Below are 25197 nucleotides of genomic sequence, written 5' to 3' on the forward strand. Positions count from 1 at the left end.
TAAATATTTTTCATTCAAGTGCAGGTTTCACTTGTTTGCATCCTTTTTTTTTTTTTTTGCATCGATTGACTGATTGATTGATATGTGCATCAACTCTGTGTCAACTTTTAGCAACCACATGGACTGTATCCAGGATGCTTTCATTACTTGATATTGTCTATCCATGTTATATCCTGGATAAAATATAGGAATCATTTATAATTTCCTTTCTCTGCATGGTATGAAATACTTTGCCATTGTCACTAAAGTGATTGTCCACCTCCAGCATTTTTCTATATTGCTGCTGTCTGATATAGGTGCCTGGTTGCTGGGTAGTTGCAGTGACCTTCATGCTTGGGGATATATACTTTTCTACCAACTGAAGAGAGTATCTGTACCTCAGGGTTGAACTGTGGAGGGTTGAACTGTGCTCTCTAAGCTTGGTTGTTTTCTTGCAGATGTACAGATGTACTGTATATATGCAGATGTATATAAACAGATGTATACAGATGCATATAAACAGACAGCAAACCCCACTCCCTTCTAGCACTGAAGATATTGCCTAGTCAGGCAATGAAATGTCTGCAAGAAAACAACCAAGCTCAGAGAGCAGCAAGGACTCCACATTATATACTTTTGGCTTACCCTCCTGGTGTTCTTTGCTTACCCCTCCCAGGAATACTCCCTATCCCCCCATCATGATAGTTTACCCATAATACATCTTTGCATACTCATAATAAACTCATTTTGGCACTACTAGATCCTAAATAAAAGGCAAAGTTTCATTTCAGTTGAGTACAACTCTTGGCAACTTCATGGACATATCCATATTCTATTGGCTATTTTTAAAGCTTTCCTGTCTACTGTACAGCTGTGGAATTTCCCATGCAAGACTAATAAAATCTGTTCCTAAGTTAAGTTTTTTTGGTGTGTGTGATCAGCTAGGGTTGCCTAGCTACTGCCACTTTGTCAGGCAGATCCTCAATAGAAGATGTAATATACTAGCACAATCTGCATACAGAAGTACACTTATATTCATGCCTTCAACCAGCACACCTGTTACATCATGAAAAGCATTCTTTACACATTTATCCACGAATACATGATACAGCCAATGAGACACCATCCAGTTCTCTCTTACTCCCTGTTCAGTGTTGAACTATTTGCCAAGATTTTTATTGATTTTTATGCATAATTTCTTAAATGTTCTGTTTACTTCTATCATGTACTGTTCTTACTGCATTTAGCAACTCCATATTTGGCAAACAATTCTATAATTCAAACTATATAGCTTTGTCTAAATCAATGTATAATAAATATTATTTACCTTTGTATACTTCTTGATGTATCTCAAAAACAAAACAACCCACCTCCCCTTCACTCTCCAATAGTTTGCAGAAGGTTCAACTATATTCAACTAATTTGGGGGAAAAAACATTACTTCAGTTCTCCAGAGTGTTAACATCATGAAAACACTGTAATCTGGTTCTACTATCACACTCATGCTGAATCCTCATATGAATGTGCCCTATGTTCAGCAGGCCAAAGAATGCAAGAAACACTCAAGTAAACAAGTTTTGACAATTAGCTTTAAATGTTGAGAAAGTTTGTTGATTGAACGTTAAATTATTAATAAAAAATGAGTTCTTCAAACATTCAATATACTTGGAGCTAAATCCTTGGGAAATGATTGTGCATAATGGATAAAACTGCATGTGGGAGGAAAAAAACACATGTATAGATTGAAAAAATATAATACATAAAAATGTGTGACTGGTGAATGTGTTAAAACAGACAGTGATAGCATTTGAAGTCAGAGGTGTACTTTATACTAAAACAGTTTTCAATTTATCACTGGCTTACTTTCTTCCAGCTTATATGGTCTTCAGGACAAGATGTATCAATTCTGAGACAGAACTCTGTATTTTACTAATGAACATGTTATTTAAAAAAGAAAAAGAAACAAGAATAAATTCTTGTATCATAGCCAGTAAAATGAGTTCCACTATTCTGTTCCATTTAGCATTGTCTGCACTGTGAATTGAATTTGATAAAATACAAGTATTACCTTTGTCCAGAATTCTCTTGTATTTGCCCATTGTTGGTATTTAACAATACCTTGGAAAGTGTCCTGCTTAATCATCTGTGCCTTTGCTTGAATAATCTGCAATGTATGCTGGTATTTCTGCAAGTGTAAGTCACAAAGGGGGTGTATCTGAAGGAGCACTGAGACTTGAAATTCTAAACCACACAAATGCCTAGTGAAAATTCTAGCCTCCAAATCTGAGCTTTGCCAAAAATGAATCAAGTCCTATATTGAAAAGAAGTCTTTCAGGTCACATTATTTTGCTCACAAGAGCACTACTTTATCCATCTCATTTGCTTCAGTGGAAATGTAACAACAACACTTGACAATCGTAGGAGAGGGGGTCTTTCTCTCGTAAAATGACTCATGACAAAACTGCACATAACCCTCTGTTCTTTTGAGGCTGGGAATTGGAAGACTTTTGCTCACCTCCCTCATTATCCTTGTTATCAGCACAGGAGGTTTCCATAGCAACATTGCATCCAGGCCCTCTCCAGCCGGTCTGGCAGACACACTGCCAGCTGTTCTGACCGAGTGTGCATCTCCCATTGCCATTGCACAAATCAGGGCAGCCATCTGGTTGAAGAAACGAAGAAGATAAGTTCAAGTAATACTGATTTGCACGAAGATTCTATGCTGTAGGCACATTAGATAACATTACTGTGCACCCAAAAAGAAAGCTAAAGACTGTATCATGTGGGCTTGTTGACGTAAGGGATATCACATTTGCTTTGAAGTTGACTAAGAAGAGGGCAGAAGAGAGTCTATGAAAATTATATGTAGTCCTCCTTGCCAACAAACTGTCTTTAGGATCTATTTTAGAGATTAAGGCTTCTTCTAATAGTTATACTTTGTTTCTATTATCTTTAAATAACTATTTAACATAACATCTTGCTAAGATTTCCCCCATGGATGAAGCTACTTTGTGGTTTGAACTGCTATGTCATTGTATAAATTAATAGGAAATGGGTAATTTAAATAAAAGGTACTATAATCCATGGTCATTCTTGTTATTTCAGATAAGATAACTACATGTTTACAAAAAACAAACTAACAAACTGCAATATAAACAGATCTGAGCATAAATTTGTATTTTCTAAAAGATATGGTAGAAAACATGAAACATGCCGTGTTCTTTCACTTTCTTAAATGTAAATGTCATTGCTGGAGTCATGGTTATTCATCATAGGCCCCTAATTAAATGGATTTAAATTCACAGATACTTAATTTTCAGACAATGCTTCATAAAGCACTACCAACAGCAAAAAACAACTATTTCTGATTATTCAGAAATAATCACGTTTATATCAAAGTAAGGAAGGACATAAAGGTTCCATTTGCTGAAGTCTCATTCATAAATTTGAAGCAACATTTCCCAAGTAATCTGTATGCTGACTGCATAATTTTCTGGGAAGCAGTCTATATGGGTAAGAGCTGTTCCTGCTGTAATAGTTATCTGGATTTATGCAGCCCAGATATGGTAGTTGTAGCACCAGAATGCCTATTTTTGCTCTCACTGACCTGTAAAACAAGTGGTACTGGCTTAACATGGTTAACTTTTAACTGAAATAAAATAAAATTATTCATGCCATTCTGACTATATTAAATCAGAATATCCATGGATAAAAACAGCAGTGGCAATCAGCATGAAGGTAAATGAGATAATAGAACCAAATCTTCTTAGTCATTAAAAGAAATAGGGAAAGAGAGGAGTAAGGAACAGGAGCAGCTATACAGTTAAACTGTTCCAGTCTATCTTAGTCCTACAGAGTTTTTTTTTTTTTTTAAACTACCTCTCCCGTTGCATTCTGCTTTGCAACATGTATTATTTCCCAACTTAGTCCTTTCTTTCAGGGCAGAGTGCTTCATTTCAGAGCTGTTGCTAGATCCAAGCCGGATAAAGGGATCTAATTAGATCTAATAGCATCTTTAAAAGACTGCCCATTCAAAACAACAAATAAATCTGTGGCAAAATTTTTACCTTTACCCACACCTAAAGTTACAAATAACTACCTTGCAACTGCAGTGGGAGTAAAGGAAAGGAAATCTGTTCCCTCAGACTGACATTTCTGGGAAATCCTTTTTGGAAACACTAACTGATGATTGCAAGGGCACTAGTTTTCTTGACCAAACATTTCATCACTTGATGTTCCTCACACACTTATCTTCCTGAAGCCAATTATTATTCCCCACAGGATTATTTGTTTGCATCCCATGACACAAACAGTGTAGTAAAGTTCTTTAACTCCCATTTCCCATCATCCTTTCATTTGTATTCTTGTACTCTTCTTTAAAAAGGTGAAAAATAGCCCACTAAGTCTGATCTGTTAAAGCAAACTTTGTGGAAGCTTAGAAAGCTAACTGGAGATATTCTTTTTCAAAGGCACTTTCTTTTCTCTACTCATATGTATAGAGAAACTTCTATAGCCCCCTTCCCCTCAAATAATCTATGGCTGGGGAAACTCCACAGAAATCCTTGCTTGTTTCTTTGCTTTGCTTCCTAAGTATCTGCTCCCAGGACACCCAACAAATCGAGAATGTTGGCCAACTGCTGTAATAATTAAGAGGCAGGACTTTCCACTGATTTCTGCATGAATCTGGAAATTCAAAAAGTCCCTGGGACATGCTTTGGAATGAAGCTGCTATCATTTAGCGCTGATGTCTGAGAAAATGTGTTTGTGTCTCACCACCATTGTGTACAAAGATTGTTAACACCCTGAAAAAAATTCAAGGAGGTTTCCCGCATATCATAAGTCCTCAGGAATGGAATTTAAAAGCTGATACCCAGTGGAAAAGACCACTGAGTGTATAGAATCATCCTAAAGAGATAGCTAGTTGCAAATAACAGATGGCACACTTATGTACCAAGACTACCTCTTCCTAGCACACTTACTCCAAAGTCTGCACCATCAGCAAATGGGCATGTGGACTAACAACTAATTTTCTGAAACTTGCACAGGAGAAGTGGTCTCACAGTGATTTTGTAAAGGCACAATTCCACACAAAAACCATTAGCCAGGGCCTTTATGCAGGAGCAGATCACCTTGAGGACAAGGACTGGGATTGGTCTTTCCAACACTATTGAAATGAATTAAATTATTTCACTGTAATAAAGTAATACTAGGACAACTCCCACACTAGTGGTTGCAGTTTTTCTAGAAAGATCTACTCAATGGAGTAAGTGCTCAGCTCTGGCAGATATTTAATCCTAGTGTAGGTAAAGGAAAAAAATAGGAGGAACAGGAATTGCTTGGGTGACTTGACAACCTTCTGAGAAAAACCATGTAACAGGATAAAAGAAACCAATCAGATTTGCAGCAAGGCATGAGTGAGTTCCCATATTATCTAAGGGAGTCAAGTATATATTGGAGGTTAAACCATGGGATGAATATTTTAAATAGGCTAAAATATAGGGGGGAATAATTAAAGCCAGTGATGGAAGAGTTTCAGACTTAAAGTTGGAAATTTATTGTAAAATTGTAGGTTATGGGAAAATACTCACTTTCAAATTTTGATGGGGGAAAATGATTTTAACCCTTCCAGAAGGAGAGATGTTAAAGGATCTTCATTTCTTTCCTTTAAAATTCAACTGATATTTAAAACATGGAGTCTTTATTCAAAGGAACAAGGGTTATGACTGGTAAAAATGAGATTCTCTGCATTTGTTTAAAAAGTATGATGAATATGCAAACTTCCCCGCAATCGAGCAAAGGGACCATAGATCTGCAGGATGCAGCAAGGCTGAATATTAGGTGGAAAAATAAAAGGTAAAAGAGTGTAACTGGTTAACACCTTGGTGAAAGATGCATAGCAGAATTAAGGGAAAACATATGAGTCTCCATATAAAGCTACATTCAGAATTACATTGGGACAGTTTTCTTTTGGTCTGGGCTGTATTCATGTTACAAGAAGCATCAACTATTTTAGCTAGGTCATGTATACTGCCATAAGAGCCCAAGTGTGACATAGTCTATGCCAGCCTTTCTCAATGTTTTGACCCTGGAGGAACTCTTGACCCTTGAGGAACCCCTGCACATTCAGGCTCAAATATAGGCCAGAAGTTACAAAATTGTTATGCTCCTTTCATGGGTAGGCTTGTATATATGCATTAACAGTGTTCTTAAACTAAAAATAAAGAATGAAACTTACCTCTTTAATGTGAAGTTGCCTGAATTTGAAATAATTTTTTTGATAAATCATGATCTCCCAGGGACCCCTAGTGACCTCTCATGGAATCCTAAGATACCACGGAACCCTGGTTGAGAAACCCTGGTCTATGAATTTGAAAGGTGCATGCATGAAAGGACCAAGACCATAAACAGGCAAGTTATTATTTTTTCAGGTGTTACTCATGCAATGCTGCTAAACCAAAAGGTTATCTTGCCCTTCACTCTCCTCACCCATTTCTACTTGTTAAGGTATTTGCAGCAACAACAAATACACATTCTCTATCATCTTTAACAGTGATAATCCCTTCTCTAGTTTGAAATTAACTAGCAGTATATTGGACACAGCCCATAGTGTATGAGTCAGCCCATGTCCTTCCTCCAATTGCACATGAGGTGCCACAAGCGGAGTACTTTCTGTTGACAGGAGGCAAAGCTGGTTTGCTGAAGATGCTACAAGAGAGGGCTGGAAACTGACAGTCAGTTTGTGGGGCTTGTGGGAATGCTCAGTAATTGTTCCATTTTGGTAGATAACAGATTTTCTTTCAAATATTTTGTTTTTGTTCTCTATACGAAGGGCCATCTAACTTCCTAGGGTTATTCCAAGAGAGAGTATGAACCCTCTCCTGGTGAAAATGAACAAAAATGTAATTACTTAGGCCTTATAATTCCTGCTTCTATGAACATTTATATGTTTAAAATGATAATATTTCAGTGTAATTGATCAATAGGGACATTTGCTACTTGTTCTGGTTGTGTACATATTGTTTCTAATGCAGCACTTCACAAACAATACAATTTGTGCTGCTATGAGGTCTGTCTCCCTTTGGTCACTCTAAGAAAGACATAATAGGACCACTGCTTGGCTGCTTTCCCACATGCCGTTTGCCAATGGTTTCTGCTACATCTTAACAAGACAATGAACCACAAGCCCATTTACTAGTTAGGGGCACTGAAACCCACGATGGGAATGTTCATTCTATTCAGCAAGGACCACTCTGTGGATGTGTATATAAATGTCCATCAAAAGCCACAAACCCATACCGTTATGGATCTCTTTGACAGCAGATACGCTTCTTGATTGGAAACATATTCAGTAGGATCCCAGATTCACACTAAATTTGCTGATGCTGGGTGATCAGATTCTGTATGAAAACCTGGCTAGCACTGTATTAGCAGTATTACCAGTCTGAAATGGGACTTCTGTAAGGAACTTTATTTGCACCTCAGTGCAAAGTGAGACTAATTGAGAGAGGCATTAAAGGAGAGCTATGGGTCTCTATATAACATCTTAGACATCAAGGAAGATACTGTTTCAAAATGCTTTGTTGGAAGCATTCCTCACAATATTTGTGAGCCGAGCCACGTATTCCTGTGAAATAACAAGCAGGGTCAGGTGCTGATGATAATATTTTCCTTCTGGAAGGTGGGCATAAATAACAGATACAAATATAGCCTATAAGTTCTAAATTCTAAATCAATCAATCACCAATTCTGGATGAGTTCAGGAACATTAAGGTGCTCTGGTCTGCTATTGCCCAGTTCTTCACTGGGACCATAATCCCATACCATCTCCATGACCCATGTCCCAATAAACTTTCTATGAATTGTTTTTTGAAGACAACCCTAAGTTGATCATGTGTCTGCACCATAGTTTGGGTCTTGCATGTGATTGCTCACTTAGCCTTTTAGTACTGCTCTGATTTTTCACAACTACTTTCACTTGTTTTCTCCCTATGAACCAGGAAAATTTGATTTCATATTATCTTCAGATACATTTACTGGATGACTGGATGTAGGTGCCAGCTTATGGCTGATAAGTAGCATAAAACTGTTGTGTGTGTGTCTATGTGTGTGTCTGTGTGTGTGTGTGTGTCAGAAGCACCTACCAAGGCACTTCTGTATTGAAAGGATTTGCCAGTGACTGGTTAAGAAATAGATAACTATAGCAGATACTGGTGGATAGACAAAATTTAATCCCTGGTATCATTGAAGTAAGGCAAAAACATTGTAGAGCTATTATTGGTATTGTATCAGTACTGTCCCTCTGATCACTTAGACTTTTAGTACTGCTCTGATTTTTCTTTGTACATGAATCTGTCATTGATGCAATGCAAACAGAGAGGGTCCTCAATCATGCAGTCACAGCTTTTTTGACCCCCCTCCCCAGATGACCCTGAATTGTATCATACTTTACTTCAAGTTTCTAAATAGTGGTCATGAAGTTTGGGGAACATGGTGGGCCAATATACACATTCCTACGTTTCTTCTTAGTTTAGAAACCAGATATATGATTTCTCTGTAGATTTCATAGAAAATCCAAAGTGATTTCTACAAACCTGCCTTCAGGTCAGAAGCTCTTTTTCCTATCCATTGTTTTCCATGTTGGGAAAGGATTAAAGACTTCTGGATTCAAGGCTATCACTTGCAAAGCAGAAAGGAAATGACTTATAGTATCAGTGGCAACTGCAAGGAGAGCCAAAAACGTCAAGATGGTGGCGATGGTTGTGTGACAGAAGCCTTGCCCCTTTTGTATGTGACAACACTGCATGTACAAAAGAGTGTCACTTTGGTCATGACCACCATCTTTATTTTCTTTTCATTCCCTACCCCTCAACTGCCAAGTGGATTTCCTTACAGGCATGCTAAGTATAGTTGATTTTTTTTTGCATTCTTCTGTTGTAGCTCCTCAGCAAGCAATTAGTTGATACGATAAAATTATGCCATCCCACAAGAGGTTTAGTATACTAAACAAGCAGCAGTAGCAATATAGAAATCAGTCAGAAACTGAGGAAGCAAACTGCTTTGTTTAATCATTTTCAAGCAATTTATGACAACAGCAAGTTAAGTCAGTTAACAGAAGCCAGTTTTTAGTATTACATCTAAATGTAGTCAATACATGTAGATGCATGCAATATATCTTCTTTTTATGTTTAAAATGATGAGATTGCTGCTGTTTTAGACAGAATATCTGACATCAAAAAAGAAAGTTTCATCATTTGCTGCAGAAAAGACTCCATGATTTTGGAAGTTACAAAAATAGTATAAGAGGTTAGGATACTAGATGGGAGAGGCACAGCTTGAACTCCACTATCAGATATAGAAACTCAAAAGAGTGATTTGGGCCCACTGCTGTCTATCAAGTGAGATGGGTGGCTATGTAAAATCAATCAATCAATCAATCAATCAGTCAATCAAATCAGCTTAGTTTATTTCACAAGGTTGTTGTGGTTGTGGGGGAAAAACTCCTGGGGAAAGAGGTATATACACCTGAAAGTATATATCACAGTCACTCATGCCCTGGTCATCTCCCATATAGACTACTGTAATGCGCTCTACATGGGGCTACCCTTGAAGAGTATCCGGAAGCTAAGGTCCAAAATGCGGCTGCATGGATGATTTTAGGTGCTTCAAGATCAGCACGTATAACTCCACTGCTCCGCGAGCTGCATTGGGTGCCAGTTTGCTTCCGGGTCCAATTCAAGGTGTTGGTTATCACCTTTAAAGCCCTACATGGCATGGGTCCAGGTTACCTAAGGGACCATCTCACCCCTGTCACATCAAGCCATCCCACCTGGTCATGCAGAGAGGGCATGCTACGGACCCCGTCTGCAAGAGAATGCCATCTGGCGGGGTCCAGAACTCCATCTGCCTTCTCTGCAGCAGCTCCCGCCCTTTGGAACATCCTTCCACCAGAAATGCGGTTAGCCCCCTCTCTTCTGGACTTTAGAAAACAGCTGAAAACCTGGTTTTGTCACCATGCTTGGAGTAGGGAGAGGAAGAGCCATTCCTGGGGCTGGTTAGTTCCCTAGCCCTGCAGGGACCAGCCTGATCCCTTATGGGCTGAATCAATCTGCCCTTATTTGGATTTTATTGTATTTTATATTGTATTTTATATTTATTGAAATATTAGTATTATTTATAAATTTATTGAGTTTTAAATTGTTTTTACTGTGAACCGCCCAGGGTCCCCCATGTGGGGGAGATGGACAATGATAAAAATATGACAAATAAATAAATAAATATATATATACAGTCATCCCTCATATTATGAAAATTACATATTACAGATAGTCCTTGTTTAGCAACTGCATCATTTAGCAACTGTTCAGTTACGATGTTGATGAAAAAGTAACTTTGCAACCAATCTTTGCATTCATGGCCTTTGCAGGTCTGTCAAGCAAAGGAAAGCTGAAGTAAGATTGTAAGCACAGTTGCAGTTTCACTTAGTGACTGCTTCACTTAACAACTGAGTTGACAGTCCCAATTTTGGTCACTAAACAAGGACTACCTGTACCAACATTTAGGAAAGCTTAAGTAGTGGCAACTCCTTTTCCCAAGAGTTTCCCTATAAAAGATACTTATAATGGGTTCCCCTTAGCCAGGCTAAATCTCTTGTTGCAAAATTCAGTTTGGAAGTTTTCAGCCATTCTACCCAGAACTTCTCCTTACAGCCCACTCTAGGACATCAGGTATCTGTGAACTACTGTAGAATTCTTGTTGGTAAGCGTTACAATCCGGCCATAATGCTGATTAGATCTAGGGATACACTACCACCCAACTGGTAAAATGCTGAAAGTGATCTTGAGATAGTGAAAAAAAAATCTGAGATGCATCAGGAGGAAGATTGTTATAATATTGGGACTACAATTATTCCCACATAAACTGAGTACATTCACAACTAATAAACCAAATTATCTTGCATGATTGTTCCTTAGAAGAGCTGGACTTGAAACAATCCAGAGAAGAAATCCTAGAGTTGATCCTAAGTTATGAGCATGATTTGGTGCAAAATGTAAGTGTAGTGGAACTGTCAGGAAATAGTGACTGCAATCCTGGTAAGTTTAGTATGCTTGCAAGTGGGAGACACAGTCACATTTGACTATAGGAAGGAAACTTCTCAAAGATTGCGGGACTGGTAGAAGAGTGGTATAAAGGAAAAGCAAAAAGGGACAAATCTCTTCATAATGCTTAAAGATTATTAAAAACCACAAAAGTGAGGTTCAATAGGAACGTATGAAAGGGTTAACCAAGTCCAGAAAGTGGCTGGCTTGACCTTATAATAGAGTCCAGAATCCTGTAAAGGTTAAAAAGACTTCATTCAGGAAATAGAAAGCAAACAGAGAACAAAAAGGAATACAAATTGTGGTAGAAGAACTGAAAGGGAATTTGGGGAATGTATGGCTAATAATAATAATAATAATAATAATAATAATAATAATAATAAAGGAAACAATAAAAAGCATTTTAAATGTATGTGTTTGAAGCAGAAAACTAGCCAGACTTTGGATGTTTGAATAAAAGGGCTGGGATGGGAGCAATCATGGCTTTCTGAAAAAAACCTTCCTCCTGCCCTGCTCTGAATTTTGTGGTATTTTTCTTAACTCCTAGGCATGTAGGCCATGAGTTAGACTAAGAAAACATAGCCAGGGGATTCTTGGTTTCCCCTAGGAAATTTTTTTTGCCATCTAACATGCACACACACAGGTGCAGTTTTTCAAAGCCGACTGCCTGTGCTCAATGCTGCTAACTCTCAATCTCCCCCCCTTTTTTTTGTATTTCTTTGGCAGAAGGATTTAAGAAATCTCTGAAAGAACCAAGCATTGGCTTATCATTTCTCTGTATTGGATCTTACAATGACAATTAGTTTCCTGTACTGTAAATTTTATAATTACAATTATTTGAACCGCTTTGCCCAATAGTTCCCATGTGGAGAGAGAGAAGAGAGGGAGAATGGATCTACAGCAGTAACAACAGTATTGAGCTGAGACAAATGTTTCTCTTAAAAAAGATAAAATGTTAGTCAAGATGAGGTCTGGAATGGAAAGTACTTGCAAAACAGATTCTGTTGAGCTCATGCAGCAGGTAGATTTTAATCTACAGCAGGCTTTAACTGCTTCTGTGAATCACTGTGATTCATAGAGAATTACAACAGTGGAGCAAGAGATTGTTTGGGTGCAAGCAGCTAACCTTGAGCATTTTGGATTTATGTAACAAGTTGGTAGCATCACATTTCAGTTCTTTTTCTCACCCTCCAACTGCAAGATATAAGAAGATCCACTCGATGGCACCAAAAGATGTATTTTAAATTGACATATTCCAATTTGAGAACCATCACAAAAAATAGTCATGAACAAAATGGAGGATAAGAAAGTTGATCTAAAAACAGAGATGGAAGGTATGAGAGCAGCCTTAAAAACAGAGATTATGCACATTGCAAAGAGTGTTCAAGCCAATACACAACATATTACAGAATTAAAAGGAAAAACAAAAAACAAAACGAGAAAATTTGACACAAGTGTTGAAGGCCCAAGAGTGAAAGGACCAAGAAATGGAAAGAGCAATGGATACATTTAAATTTCAGCAAAGTCAGTTAAATTTAAGATTCAAGGACCTCCCAGAAGATTTTGGAAAAGGAGATCCCGAAAGCCACTTTAAAGCTCTGATGGAAGAATACTTAAAATAAACAGAGATTTTCCAGATATTGAGTATAGTTTCGGGATAAATTCCATATTTGCACAAAGAAGAAAAGGACACTGGGATATCCTTGTAAGATTTTTAGATAAGAGAACAAGTGACACCATTCTGAAATAGCAGATTATGATACCTTTAACTATATATGGGAAGCAAATTCAAATATTTCAAGATATCTCTCGTAGAATGTTGAGAAAAAGGAGAGAATCTGCATTTCTTACAAGGGCACTAGGAACTAAAATTAGCTACAGGTGGACAATCCTGTTACATTGGACATCTTTCTGGAAACAAAAAGAATAACCATCAGGACAACCATGAAGCTTCCTTTTTATATGAAAGGGTAACTGCTGAGGAGAGATGGGCAGTGACAGAAATTTGAAAAATAAATAAATGAATGAATGAATGAATAAATAAATAATCTTCTGGCACTGAGAAAGATACCAGAGGTGAAAAAGAGGGGAAAGCAAGGTATAGATGCAGCATTAAACTGAAATCAAACTAGAATCAAAATGGATAAGACAACATTAATCTCATTAAATATAAATGGACTTAATTTACCTAATAAAAGAAAGATAATTTTCAACAAAGCTCCAAACGTATAAAGCTGATTTTGTTTGTTTACAAGAAACACATATAATACAAAAGACAATGTCAATTTGTTGAGACAGAAAAAAGTTAGGTCAAGAATACATAGCTTCAGGAAAAACAAGGAAAAATGGAATAGCAATTTATCTGAAATCATCTTCCTGGGAAGTATTGGAAAAACTTCTGGAATAAAAAGGAGGTCTTCTAATCCTGAAATTAAGTAAAGAAGGCAGTGTTTTAACACTGGCCTCAAATAGAAAGAAGGAACAATTCTTGAAAGATTCTTCCACATGCTAATAGAAATTGCAAAGTGGGAAATAATTATTATAGGAAACCTGAATGGAATTCTAGATTTGAATTTAGACAAATCAATTCAAGGGGAAAAAGGAGAAAAGCTCCCAAGAAAGGTTTTCAGTATATGTATTGACAGATTGGCTTTGATGGATGCTTTGACAGAGACTAACAAAATCCAGAAGAAAGAGATTATACTCTATTTTCATGTAGAGATCAAATATACTCAAGAATTTACACGTGTTAGGTCTCCAAGGCTTTTACACCATTTATAAAGGAAGTGCAGATCTGTCCAATGGCATATGCAACCCACAACTCAATCCTAATATCATGGTTTCAAGGAGAAAAACCTTTCAGATGAAAGATGAATGACACCTTAATATGTCAAGAACCCATATTATAGAAATGTAAAGAATTGTTGTTGTTGTTGTTGAGAAGGGTGCGCAGCAGAGCGGCATAGGTTGGGAAGGGTATGGAGAGCTGTGGCATGGGTTGGGAAGGGTGCATGGGGCTGTGCAGGAGTTTGTGAGATGTGCTGTGTGGGTCGGGAAGAGCATGTGGGAGCATGGCACTGGTTGGGAGGGTGCGCAGGGGTGTGGTGCAGGTCGAGAAGGGTGCACGAGTGGCTGGCACAGCATGAGCACAAAGGGGCTGGGGAGGGTGCATGGGTGGAGGAGACTTACCCCAGCTACTTGCAACCTTCCCTGCTGGCTTCCCCATTGACTTTCTGGCAAGGTTTGTAAATGGCAAGGTCATAAGTGCAAACAGGTCGCCAAGCGCCCAGATCATGGTCATGTGACTGCAAGGGTGCTGTAACAGCCGTAACTTTGGGTACTGGTCATAAGTCCCTTCATTCAGCACTGTCGTGACTTCAAACTGTTGCTGAACAAATGGTCGTAAATTGAGGACTACCTGTATTATTATTATTATTATTATTATTATTATTATTATATAAATAGAACTCCAGGGATGCCAGAAACAACTATATGGGAGACAAATAAAGCTTACATGAGATAAATTCTGATAAGACTCACAGTGAACCAGGAAAAAAAGAATACAATAGGTATAAATCACAATGGAAAGAAAAAGGAACTAGAACTGATCCCCAAAACCAGCTCAAGACAACCAAGCACTAAGAGAGCTAAATAAAGTCAGACAGCAATTGGACTTATTGGAAATGGAAGAAATCCAGAAGAAACCAAAATATGTCAAAGAAAACCATTTTGAGAATGCAAATAAACCAGTAAAACTCTTGGAAGATCAAATCAGAAAAGATAAAGAGAGAATAAACTGTTATATACAAGATCAGAAAGAGAAGAAAAACACAGAATATTTAAAAAAAATATTCTAAACATAAAATTGACAGAGAAAATGTGAAAACATACACTTACTACTCAGAACTTAAAGTATTAACCGAACACAGACAAATCCTAAATAAATCTATAGGAATTCAAGATTTCAAAGAAACAATAAAGAAAATCAAAATTTGAAAGGTGCGAGGCACAGATGGGTTGGTAGCCCACTATTACAAAATGTTAAAGACGGAACTGGTGGAATCACTATTGGACACAATGAATGGAATTCAAATAACAAAAACAATATCAAAGACCTGAGAAGAATTATGTGTAATTTTAATACACAAAGAACAGAAAGACCTGAAGAATCCTCAGTCATACAAACCAATTACTTTACTGCATGTTGATTACAAGATATTTGCCCCTATATTAGCTGATCTAATATAGTTCATACCTGAAATAATACATACAGACCAGACATGTCTGTATGTATTCCAAAGAGGAAGATGATGGACAACAGCAAATTCATTATAAACACACTAGAACATATCAACATTAAGAAAAAGAAGGTAGCAGTAATATTTTTAGATGTGGAAAAAGTGTTGGAATTGATATTTCTATTGAAGGTTCTAGACAGAGTGAAGTTTCTGGACAGAAGGAATCCCTGAGAAGAATTTATAACCTGGGTAGAGACCATATAACAACAGCAAATAGCAAACAATTCAGCAAATGGAACAATCTCTGCAACCTTCTCAGTATGTAAGGCACAAGGACTGGGAGTCCACTCTCTCCTTTCTTATGTGTAATTGCTTTGGAAGTCCTGGAAAACAGGATCCAAAAAGATGAACAAATTACTGGGATCAAAATTGGAGAGGAATGCAAGATGAAATGCTGTGCAGATAATAGAGCATTAAGAATTACAGAACCAGAAAGCTCAATGGGATAGTTGATGCAAGTAATCAAAGACTTTCTGGATATAAAATTAATGAAAAGAAAACTAAGATAGTAACAAGGCATTTAATCTCTGAAGAAGACAACACTGTAAAAAAACAAACTGGCTGTGAGATAACAAAAGATTCAGTGAAATATCTAGGACTCCACTTGACAGGATATAATAAAAAGATATTTCAAAGTAATTACAACAAATTATGGAAAGACCTTAAAAGTCCTTGAAAGATGGAAAAGTTTTAAACTTTCTTGGCTAGGGTTCATTGCAGTAATAAAAACGAATATACTACCCAAGATGAACTTTCTATTCCAAATGGCACCAACTCAAATTTCAGACAAAAATCTGAGGACTGGTAAAGTACAATTTATACTTTGGAACAGGAAAAAAAACAAGAATAAGATTAAAAATCTTGCAGAACACAAAAGAGAGAGATGGATTAGCATTTCCTATTCTAATTAAAGAGCAAATTGCCTATTATGGGTAACAGAATGGATAAAATTTCCAAATAGCAGAACATCAATTACAGAAGGAACAGGTCTAGCCAATGGACTTCATAGGTATCTATAGTATAAAGAAACAAAGAAAAAAAATCTGAAGAGACATATTATAAGAAAAAGTTTATTAAAAATTTGGAATGCATTTAAAAGCAAGGATAAGTCTGGCAATTTCACCATTAGCATCACCGTCCAACCTTTTTTATTCTAAGTAAATTTACAATAAAAAAGATTTAATTACATATGGAAATATGATATATCCAGATTCAGGAAACAGACTAAAGACACAACAAGAATTGTCCAACGAAGGAAGGAACTTACCATGGTTATTGTATCTGCAAATAACTGGAAAAATAGAAACCAGTCTTTAAAAAAGGAGAAATCTTGAGAAAGATAACAGAATTTGAAATGCTTACACAGAATGAAGATCACTTATTAGGATGTATTTACAAATTATCACTGGAAACAGAACAAATCAAATGTGTGATAATATGGATGCAAAACTTCAAAGAAGCTATCATAATAGACCAAAGGGAAGAATTATGGAAAAAAAATTAATAGCATTTACTCTAAACTATAATTCAAGGGAAAATAGGTATAAAATGTTTTACAGATGGCACATAACTCTATCAACACTTGCCATGATTAAAACAAGGCATATAACAACACATGTTGGAAATCCCACAAAAAAGAAGGGAAGTGGCAGTTATGTTAAAAAAAAAAACCTTCAAAAGTACTGGAAAGACATACACCAAATGTTCAAAAACCTTTAACAAAATATTCAAACGAAACCACAGATATTTTTATTAGGTATATTTACAGAAAACATAAATGAAAAATATCACAATATGCTAATATGTATGTTGAAAGCTGCAAGAACAAACCTGGCACAATACTGGAAAAGAGAAATTTGCTGATGGTATCAGACTGGAAGACTAAAATTTGAGAATGCTTGCAATGGCAAAATTGACCGTCTATATCCATAATAGAAGTTTAACCAAATTCAAGCAGGAATGGTCCCCTCATATGTAACACATTACACAGCAAGGTGGTTAGACATCTGGAACTTGGTTTATAGGACTTAAACAGAAATCAGCAGCAACCTTTCATGTTCAATGTAAAGTATAGATATCTAAATTGTGCTCAGCAGTTGGGAACACAGAGAGAAGGAAATGGGAGAATGTGCTACTAGAAAGACTTTTCATTATGCTTTTAATCTATATTCAGGGGTCTTTTTTGTTTTATCTTGTCTTATTTCCTTTCATCTTTTGCTGTTTAAACAATAAAAATGTTAAAACAAGAAATGTCCATGTGTCAGTTACAGCTGATATTGCTTTAGGAACTCCTATTTAAAGACAGCATATATTCTAAGTCAAAAAGAACATATTTAACTTGAGCAGAACCTGAATTGCACTGCTGATAAATTTTCATAAAATCCATACCACAAAATGTACCCCACTCCCCAATAAATACACTGTTTAAATAAGAATGAAAAGGCTGCTCAAGGAGAAATGAATGGGACATTGAAAGAAATTTGACAGTCTGTAGGTAAACAGAATGAATTCTTTCTAGCTGTCTTTACAACAAAAGCTGTAGGACAAGAACCTGAATCTGTATTACTTTTCTCAGAGAGAGAATGGGAGCAATAAAAAGAAACTGAGGTAACATGGCAAAATATTCTACGACATCTGAGAAGAATACCAGGTAACTTATCACAGATCCTGAAGGCATCTACCTGAGGGATCATAAGGAACTTAAATATGAAATTGCTCACATCTGAGCTTCTACCCCGGAAAAAACAGTCACTTGTCCTTCACATACTGTAAGGCTGGTTACCAAATGATAGTAAGGTAGCCAGCGTGACACCAGTTTTTAGAATGTACCCGGGGCAGATGTGGATAATTATAGGTGTCTCAACTTAACAACTGTTCTGGGCAAAGGTGTAGAAATGGTAACTGAAGCAAAAATAAGCCCATAGAAGAAAAATCCTTTGCTGAAGGAAAATCAGCATGGATTCTGCAAAAAATAATTCTGCCCCACCAATCTTCTATAATTTTTTGGAGAGCGTCAATGAATGGAAGTGACTTTGTAGAGATAGTTTGCCTAGATTTTCAAAAAGACTTTGACAAATGTCCTCAGCAAAGACTTTGAGTTAACTTAGTGGTCATAGAAAAAAGGACCTGTCCTTTTATGGATTGCTAACTGGTTAAAAAAGAAAGCAAAAACTAGGAATACATGGATAGTTTTCTTAGCAGAAATAAGTAAGAAGTGGAGTGCCTCATGGACAGTGTTGGGGCTGGTGTTTTTTAAAACATACAGTATATTAATCAAATATCTTGACATAGGGTTTAGCTGTAAGCTTTTTAGGTTTGTGGATGATATCAAACTATTCATGGTGGTAAAAACTAAAAGGGATTGTAAAGAGCTTCAGAAGGATCTCTTTAAACTGGATGAATGATTAACAAAATGGTAAATACGATTCAGTTTAAATGTATTTATGTATTTATATTTCAAATTTCTATCACTGCCCATCTCTCCTGAAAAGGAGACTCTGGGCGATAAATCATAAAAAGTAATGCATGTTTGGACAAAAAGCTATAACTTTATGTATACATTGATGAGTTCTGAATAGTCTGCAACTATCCAAGAAAAGATCTGGGGGTCATAGTGGATATTTCAATGAAGAAGTTGATTTAGTGCGCAACAACTGGAAAACTTGCTGATTCCATGCTAGAATTAATTAGGAAAGGAATTGTAAGTAAAATAGCCAAACTGTAATGCCCTTACATACATAGGGTATGTCCCCCTATGGAATATTGCACAGATTTCTGATCATCATATTTGAAAATGGATAAAACAGTATGGAAACAGCGTGGAAGAGGGCAACCAAAATGATCAGTAGATTTGACCACCTTTCTTAAAAGAAGTAGCTATAAAGTTTGGAACTCTTGAGCTTGGAAAAAAAAAGGTGTTTGATATGTATCAAATAATGCCTGGTTTGGATAGGGGTTTTCTCCCTCTTTTAAAATGCTAGGACCAGGGGGTCAGTCAATGAAAATTATTTGAAGGTAATATAGAATTAACCTGGGAAATTAATTACCAGAGGACATGATGATGCCCTTAAAAGGGCTATTGGTCTTGTTATTTAGTGTTACCTTTATTGGGGGCAGCATTCTTCCAAATACAAATTATGGAGTAACAATAGTGCAACACATAGATATGTCTCTATCTCTTGCTTGCAAGTAACCTAGAGGCATCACATTGGCCACTGAAAACATGCTTGATTAAGATAGGCCTTGGCCTCATCCACCAGATATCTTATGCCTTTATGATCTTCTTAAAAATATCTCAGCAAAATTTGAATTTGTATATAAGAGATGGGAGAACCAGTTTGGTGTAGTGGTTAAGCTACCAAGCTAGAAACTGGGAGACTGGGAGTTCTAGTCCTGCCTTAGGCACAAAGCCAGCTGGCAACCTTGGGCCAGTTCCTCTCTCTCAGCCCTAGGAAGGAGGCAATGGCAAATCACTTCCGAAAAACCTTGCCAAGAAAACTGCAGGGACTAGTTTAGGCAGTCACCAGGAGTTAACACTGACTCGAAGGCATGTGCACACACACACGTGCACAAACACACACACACAGAAGAGATGGAGAACTATTGATTCTCTCAATATTTCTGAAATACACTTCTCAGTATCTCTTTTATTGTACATATAGTACAGCCTTGTACTATATTAATCTATTCAGAGCAAGACTGACTGAATTTAAAGAAAGAACTTTACTCCTGGTTAAATTCACAGTAGATTACAGTCTTATTATGTAATTAATACTATATTACATTGAAACTCAAGCTGATAAAGAACCATACATAAATGCCTAAACTACCTACCTAACTCAGCTTTACTCTTGTTTTATAAATTTAAATTTATCTGCCATAAATCTAATTTCTTCATATAATTTTTTTTTAAGAGAACATTCATAGAATCATACAGTACAATGGTAGGAAGGAACCTTGAAAATAATATAGTCCAATCCAATTCAGGAATCCACTACATTATCTCTAGGTGACAGCTATCCAGCCCTTTGTTTAAATACTTCATCCAAGAGTCCACCATCTCCTGAAATAGACTGTTCAATCAGCTCCTACCATTAGGAAATGCTTCTTCATGTCCAACTGAAATCTGCTTCTTGTCCTCTCTTCCGGAGCAACACTGAACAAATTTATCCTACATACCTTCAGATGTTTGAAGACAGGTGTCATGTTTCCCTGCAGTCTTCTCTTCTCCAGACTAAACACTGGTTCCAGCTATTCTACGTAAGTTTTTTTTTTTTTTTTCATTCCAAGCCCCTTCTATCTCTTCTGGATATGCTCCAGTTTGTCAATGTCTTTCCTAAAATGTGGTGCCCAGATGCAGTATTCTAGGTGTGATCTGACTAATGCAGACTAGAAAGAACAATGGCATGCATGGCTTTAGGCAGGAGAAAATTGACTCTTCAATTTTAGGTAAACTCACATTCCTGAATGGTGATATTTAATCTAGGCCATTTCTCTTTGAGATATAAGCTGTTCTGTTTCCTCTCACAACTAGCCTTTGTCTGTCTGTAGTTATTGCCAAATTTGTGATGTTCAGTTATAAGGATTTGTTTGCCACTAGCATGTGGAAGGTTAGTTATAATTGTCAAGAACTGCCATGTACTAACAAGCTCTGTAATGTTCTTCTGATGCTCATAAAGTGGCCATAGTATGTTTTTGAAATAAAAAAGATGCATTCGCACTACACAGGCACTAAAAGAAAGAAGCAGTTTGCACCACCTAAAATATGCCTTGAAGACATTTTATTTCACCTCTTGGTGTGTCATGTCTGATGTCTGAACAACCAAAATGATATACTATCAAGGGAAGTATCACACTGTAGCATACCTATTTCTTTTAAATGCAAAAAGTATTAATTGTGAATATACACTCTGAGTTTTCTTGTTCAAGGGAAATTGTAGAGTGATCAACAAATCACAGTGGTACAGGTCTCCCCTCCTCCAAGAACATCTGAGCAAGATGAAAACATGAACAGTAGGAAGCCAGCAAAATCTCGGAGAAGTTTTCATTGCAGTTGGGAATTAATGGACATGACTTTGCTTTTAGTGCAAGAATGAAGGAAGGAAAATGATAACGGGCATGAAGTTGCTAGGAAACATTGCACCACAAGCCAAGTTCATTCCATTTGTGGCCATCCAGAGAATATATACATGTGCACATATACACAGATTTTCATTAAAAATATCATAAAGCATAAAAGCAAGCACATAGATAAACAATGTGGCCTAATTATTTATGTCAACAGTAGCTATTTTGCAAGTGAGAGATTCTTTTTTTTTTTAATTCTCCCTTCAAAGCTATATTAATAAAGGATAAATACAGCCTTGACAAAAGACTCCAAATACAAATTAGGTAGTAGTTCTGGATCTTTTTTTAAATGTAAGAAAATGAAACAAATCTCCTAAATATTGTATTTGCATAAATATTTGATAGGTAACAGGACAAGCTTTGTCAATTATCAGTGAGGTTTTTCTCTCTCCAAAGGGTACATTTAGACAAAATCCATATACCCACACAATCCTTCTTGAGAGAGAACTAGATTTAAATATGGGTCCACTATTTGTATGTACTGCTTCTATCTGTATCCAAATCACTATTTCTAAAAAAGCTTCCTGAATACAGTATACATACTAGTGCCTATGAACAGTTCCTAAGGACTGAAATCCTCTTGAAGAAGTGAAATAAAAACCTGCAGATTGAAACAGTACTGACATTGTGATGCAAAGCAGAATCTCAGATCTACAGGGGCTCATTCTCACACACCGAGTTTTGCTGCAGCAAGGCCAGACACAGTTGGAATGCTATCTACAGGCAGAGAATAGCATGAAATAGAAGTAGGCATTTTGATCATTATGCAGACTAGATCCAGGATTTTGTAAGAACCTGGAAACTTCATGAATGTAGACTGTTTCGGAGATAGGCATACTGCTGCAAACCTTTATGTTGGAACTATAGTAATCAAAGATGTGCTAATGCATCACTAGAATAGTAGCATGACATTATCAGTCAATAGTTGTGATTAGTCATAAGAACAATGACATACTAGGAAGGTCTGTCTCATACACACTACGTAATTTGCTACTGGATTTATTAAAGTTACTGAACTTAAATACTGAATTAACTGATGCAAATTTCTGGCACTCTTAAGTAATTCAAGCATCCTACCAGCTTTTTAGTTACATCCATAGCAAAAACCAATTTCACCTCCATACAGAGTGGAGTGTCACACTTCCTAACCTATTGCTTGATGTCATGCGTTGTGCCAGCCCTGTCTCTGACAGTTTGAACACCGATCATAGACATTTGCAAAGGGACAGCTAAACATAAATAGTTCCTTGGGCTATATTGCTTTTTAACTATTATTGCAAATGCCTATACCCAAAAGCATGGAAAGTGTTAGCAAGCTCTCACACAATTTGGGTAACAATAGCCTACAGCTGAAGTGTGAAGCTCCATTCCGGTTTGGCAAAGAGAAGCTTTTTGGTTATTAAAAGTCAGGTAAGACACTCTCCAGAGATCTATGAGTGACTGCATTCTCCACCTCTCTCAATGTTTCCCATCTTCCAATTAACACTTGCAATTTCAATTTCAGACATTGCTTAAGAGCAAGAAGTAGTCACCAAGTAATATCTGGTCGGATGGATGTTATCATTGAAAAGACACACTTTCTATCTCGGGCTCAGTGCTAAAGTATTTCCTTCCCTGCTCTCCTCTCTTAGACCAGAAAGGGAAGAAAAAACATTAATTCTTTCTGACAGCTTATTGATGATTTCCCAAATCCTAAAGTGATAATTTGTTTTTGATTTATTTTTATTTCTTTTCCCAAGAAAAGTCCAGCTTCTACCACTCCGAGTCAGCAATGCAAGAATACATGCTACCCTGAACCATTATCCCCTCTCTCTGCTGCTCTCCTTCTTCAACCAGTAATCTTCCCTCCACTTTTTTCTTTTTTTTCTATTTTCAAGCAAAGTTATACCCACTGCTCTGTATGTATGTTTAGCTTTGAACTTCATTTTTATTTTTCTGCTTTCCTAGTCTACAGCTGAATTCTGCAGTTATTCCCTTATAGTGGACCTCTGATGGAGCTCCTCCCTGCCAAAAAGGTGGGGAGGTTTTTGGTCTCCCAATTAGTACAATTCTTGGAGGAAATACTTAGATATCAATATTGTTTTCATATATTGTACTGCAGAGCTGCGAGAACTGTGTAGACTGATTCCAGAAAACACCATTCTCTTATAAACCATCTCGAATTGTCACCCTTTCAAATATAGCAAAACATGCTATAGTGGAATAGGAAGACGGCTGAAGATTACTGTCATCTTGAGGAGGGACAAGGTGGTGGTATTGGCATAAATGACCTCTGGCTGATATTTATTTTGTGTACCTGCTTGCTTTGGGGGTATTAGAAGAGCTTAATTTTACTAGAAGATTTGCAGTCTATCTCTGCTTTTCCTTGCACATGATGTAAACTACATTCCTAGTGATTTGCTGTAAGCTGCTGTAAATAAACACATCTCAAATATAAGGGTCGTTTGTAAGCTCGGCATCCAGGGACCTAAGAAAATTTGAATGTGTTGAAAGGGTGAAACAGCTGGATGCTTTCTTTGAACTCTGGGCAGAATTCTACAGATGCATGCTATGCAAAAGGCCAGCTGGTATTTGTCTGTTGCTGTTCAGGGATCCTAGCAACGGAAGGGGTGTCAGATTACTTCGCTTTCTTTCTCCATGTTTAGTCATCTTTTTGTAACATCTCAGTGCTGTTGCTTCATATAATTAAGCGCTGTTAACAATAGATCATATCAAACATTGTCTTCAGCACGTACATTGTTTGATCAAATCCCAGAACCTGCCTTATTACTTCTAGTACATCACATGCCATTGTTCAACTGCCACATTTGCTTATAAACTGAACTGTGAAAATAGGAACTGCATAAGCTAATGAGGGCAGTTTTCTTGGATCTCTCCACCAGTGCTTTGACACAACCCAACTTAATCCTCCCAACCTACTGCCCTCCAGATTGGATAGATTGCAACACTCAGATTCTGAGCATAATTCTAACTAAAATGTTGCTATCCCACTGAGGCACCACTACTGAAAGAAGTCAATGTGGAATGGAGCATGGTGCTTGCCTTTGCATTCCTAGGGAAGCAGTGAATTGGCCCCTCTGGCTCCCTCACATAACGGTCCCTAAACTCTATCCCATAATCTCTATTATTTTGCCCTCCCATACTGCTGGGGAGACCCTGTGTGGTATGCTGTTTTCATCCAGTCATATGAGAAAAAAAAATCCTCTCTGCACTTTTACTGAAGAGAATGGAAAGCCTTCTGCTCTCAGCTTTCTTGCCCTTCATGTAGATTAGTGGAGTGGCTAGGATCTCTCCCTCCCTCCCTCCCTCCCTCTCTCTCTCTCTCTCTCTGCCTTTATTGTTTTTCAAATAACTCAAGGGTGAACATATCTAATACCCCTTCCTCCTCCTATATTCCCCACTACACCTGTGAGGTGAGTTGGGCTGAGAGAGAGGGACTGGCCCACAGTCACTCAGCCAGCTTTCATGCCTAAGGCAGGACTAGAACTCACAGTCTCCTGGTTTCTAGCCTGGTGCCTTGACCACTAGACCAAACTGGCTGATGTGTGAAGGGCTAAATTCCCTGTCAGAATGAAGGTATTGTTTCCCTGAAAAAGTTGCAAGTCTTTTGTTATGCAGATAAATGTGAAGAAACTGAGAATTGAAGACAATGGGGAAAAAATGAAAAAGGGAAATTATATTGTATCACGCAGGCTTTA

At 37.2% G+C, this 25197-nt stretch overlaps 1 protein-coding gene across 1 annotated transcript in view; it reads right to left on the reverse strand.

Moving 5' to 3' along the window:
• TENM2 (teneurin transmembrane protein 2) overlaps positions 1-25197 on the reverse strand; it is an 874568-nt gene that overhangs the window by 88873 nt on the left and 760498 nt on the right. Inside the window, exon 13 of the mRNA XM_063292454.1 lies at positions 2495-2641. Coding sequence (XP_063148524.1) covers positions 2495-2641 — 147 coding nt within the window. The remainder of the gene's footprint in view (positions 1-2494; positions 2642-25197) is intronic.

Source organism: Candoia aspera, chromosome 2 (genome assembly GCF_035149785.1).
Source record: "Candoia aspera isolate rCanAsp1 chromosome 2, rCanAsp1.hap2, whole genome shotgun sequence".
Classification (NCBI taxonomy): domain Eukaryota; kingdom Metazoa; phylum Chordata; class Lepidosauria; order Squamata; family Boidae; genus Candoia; species Candoia aspera.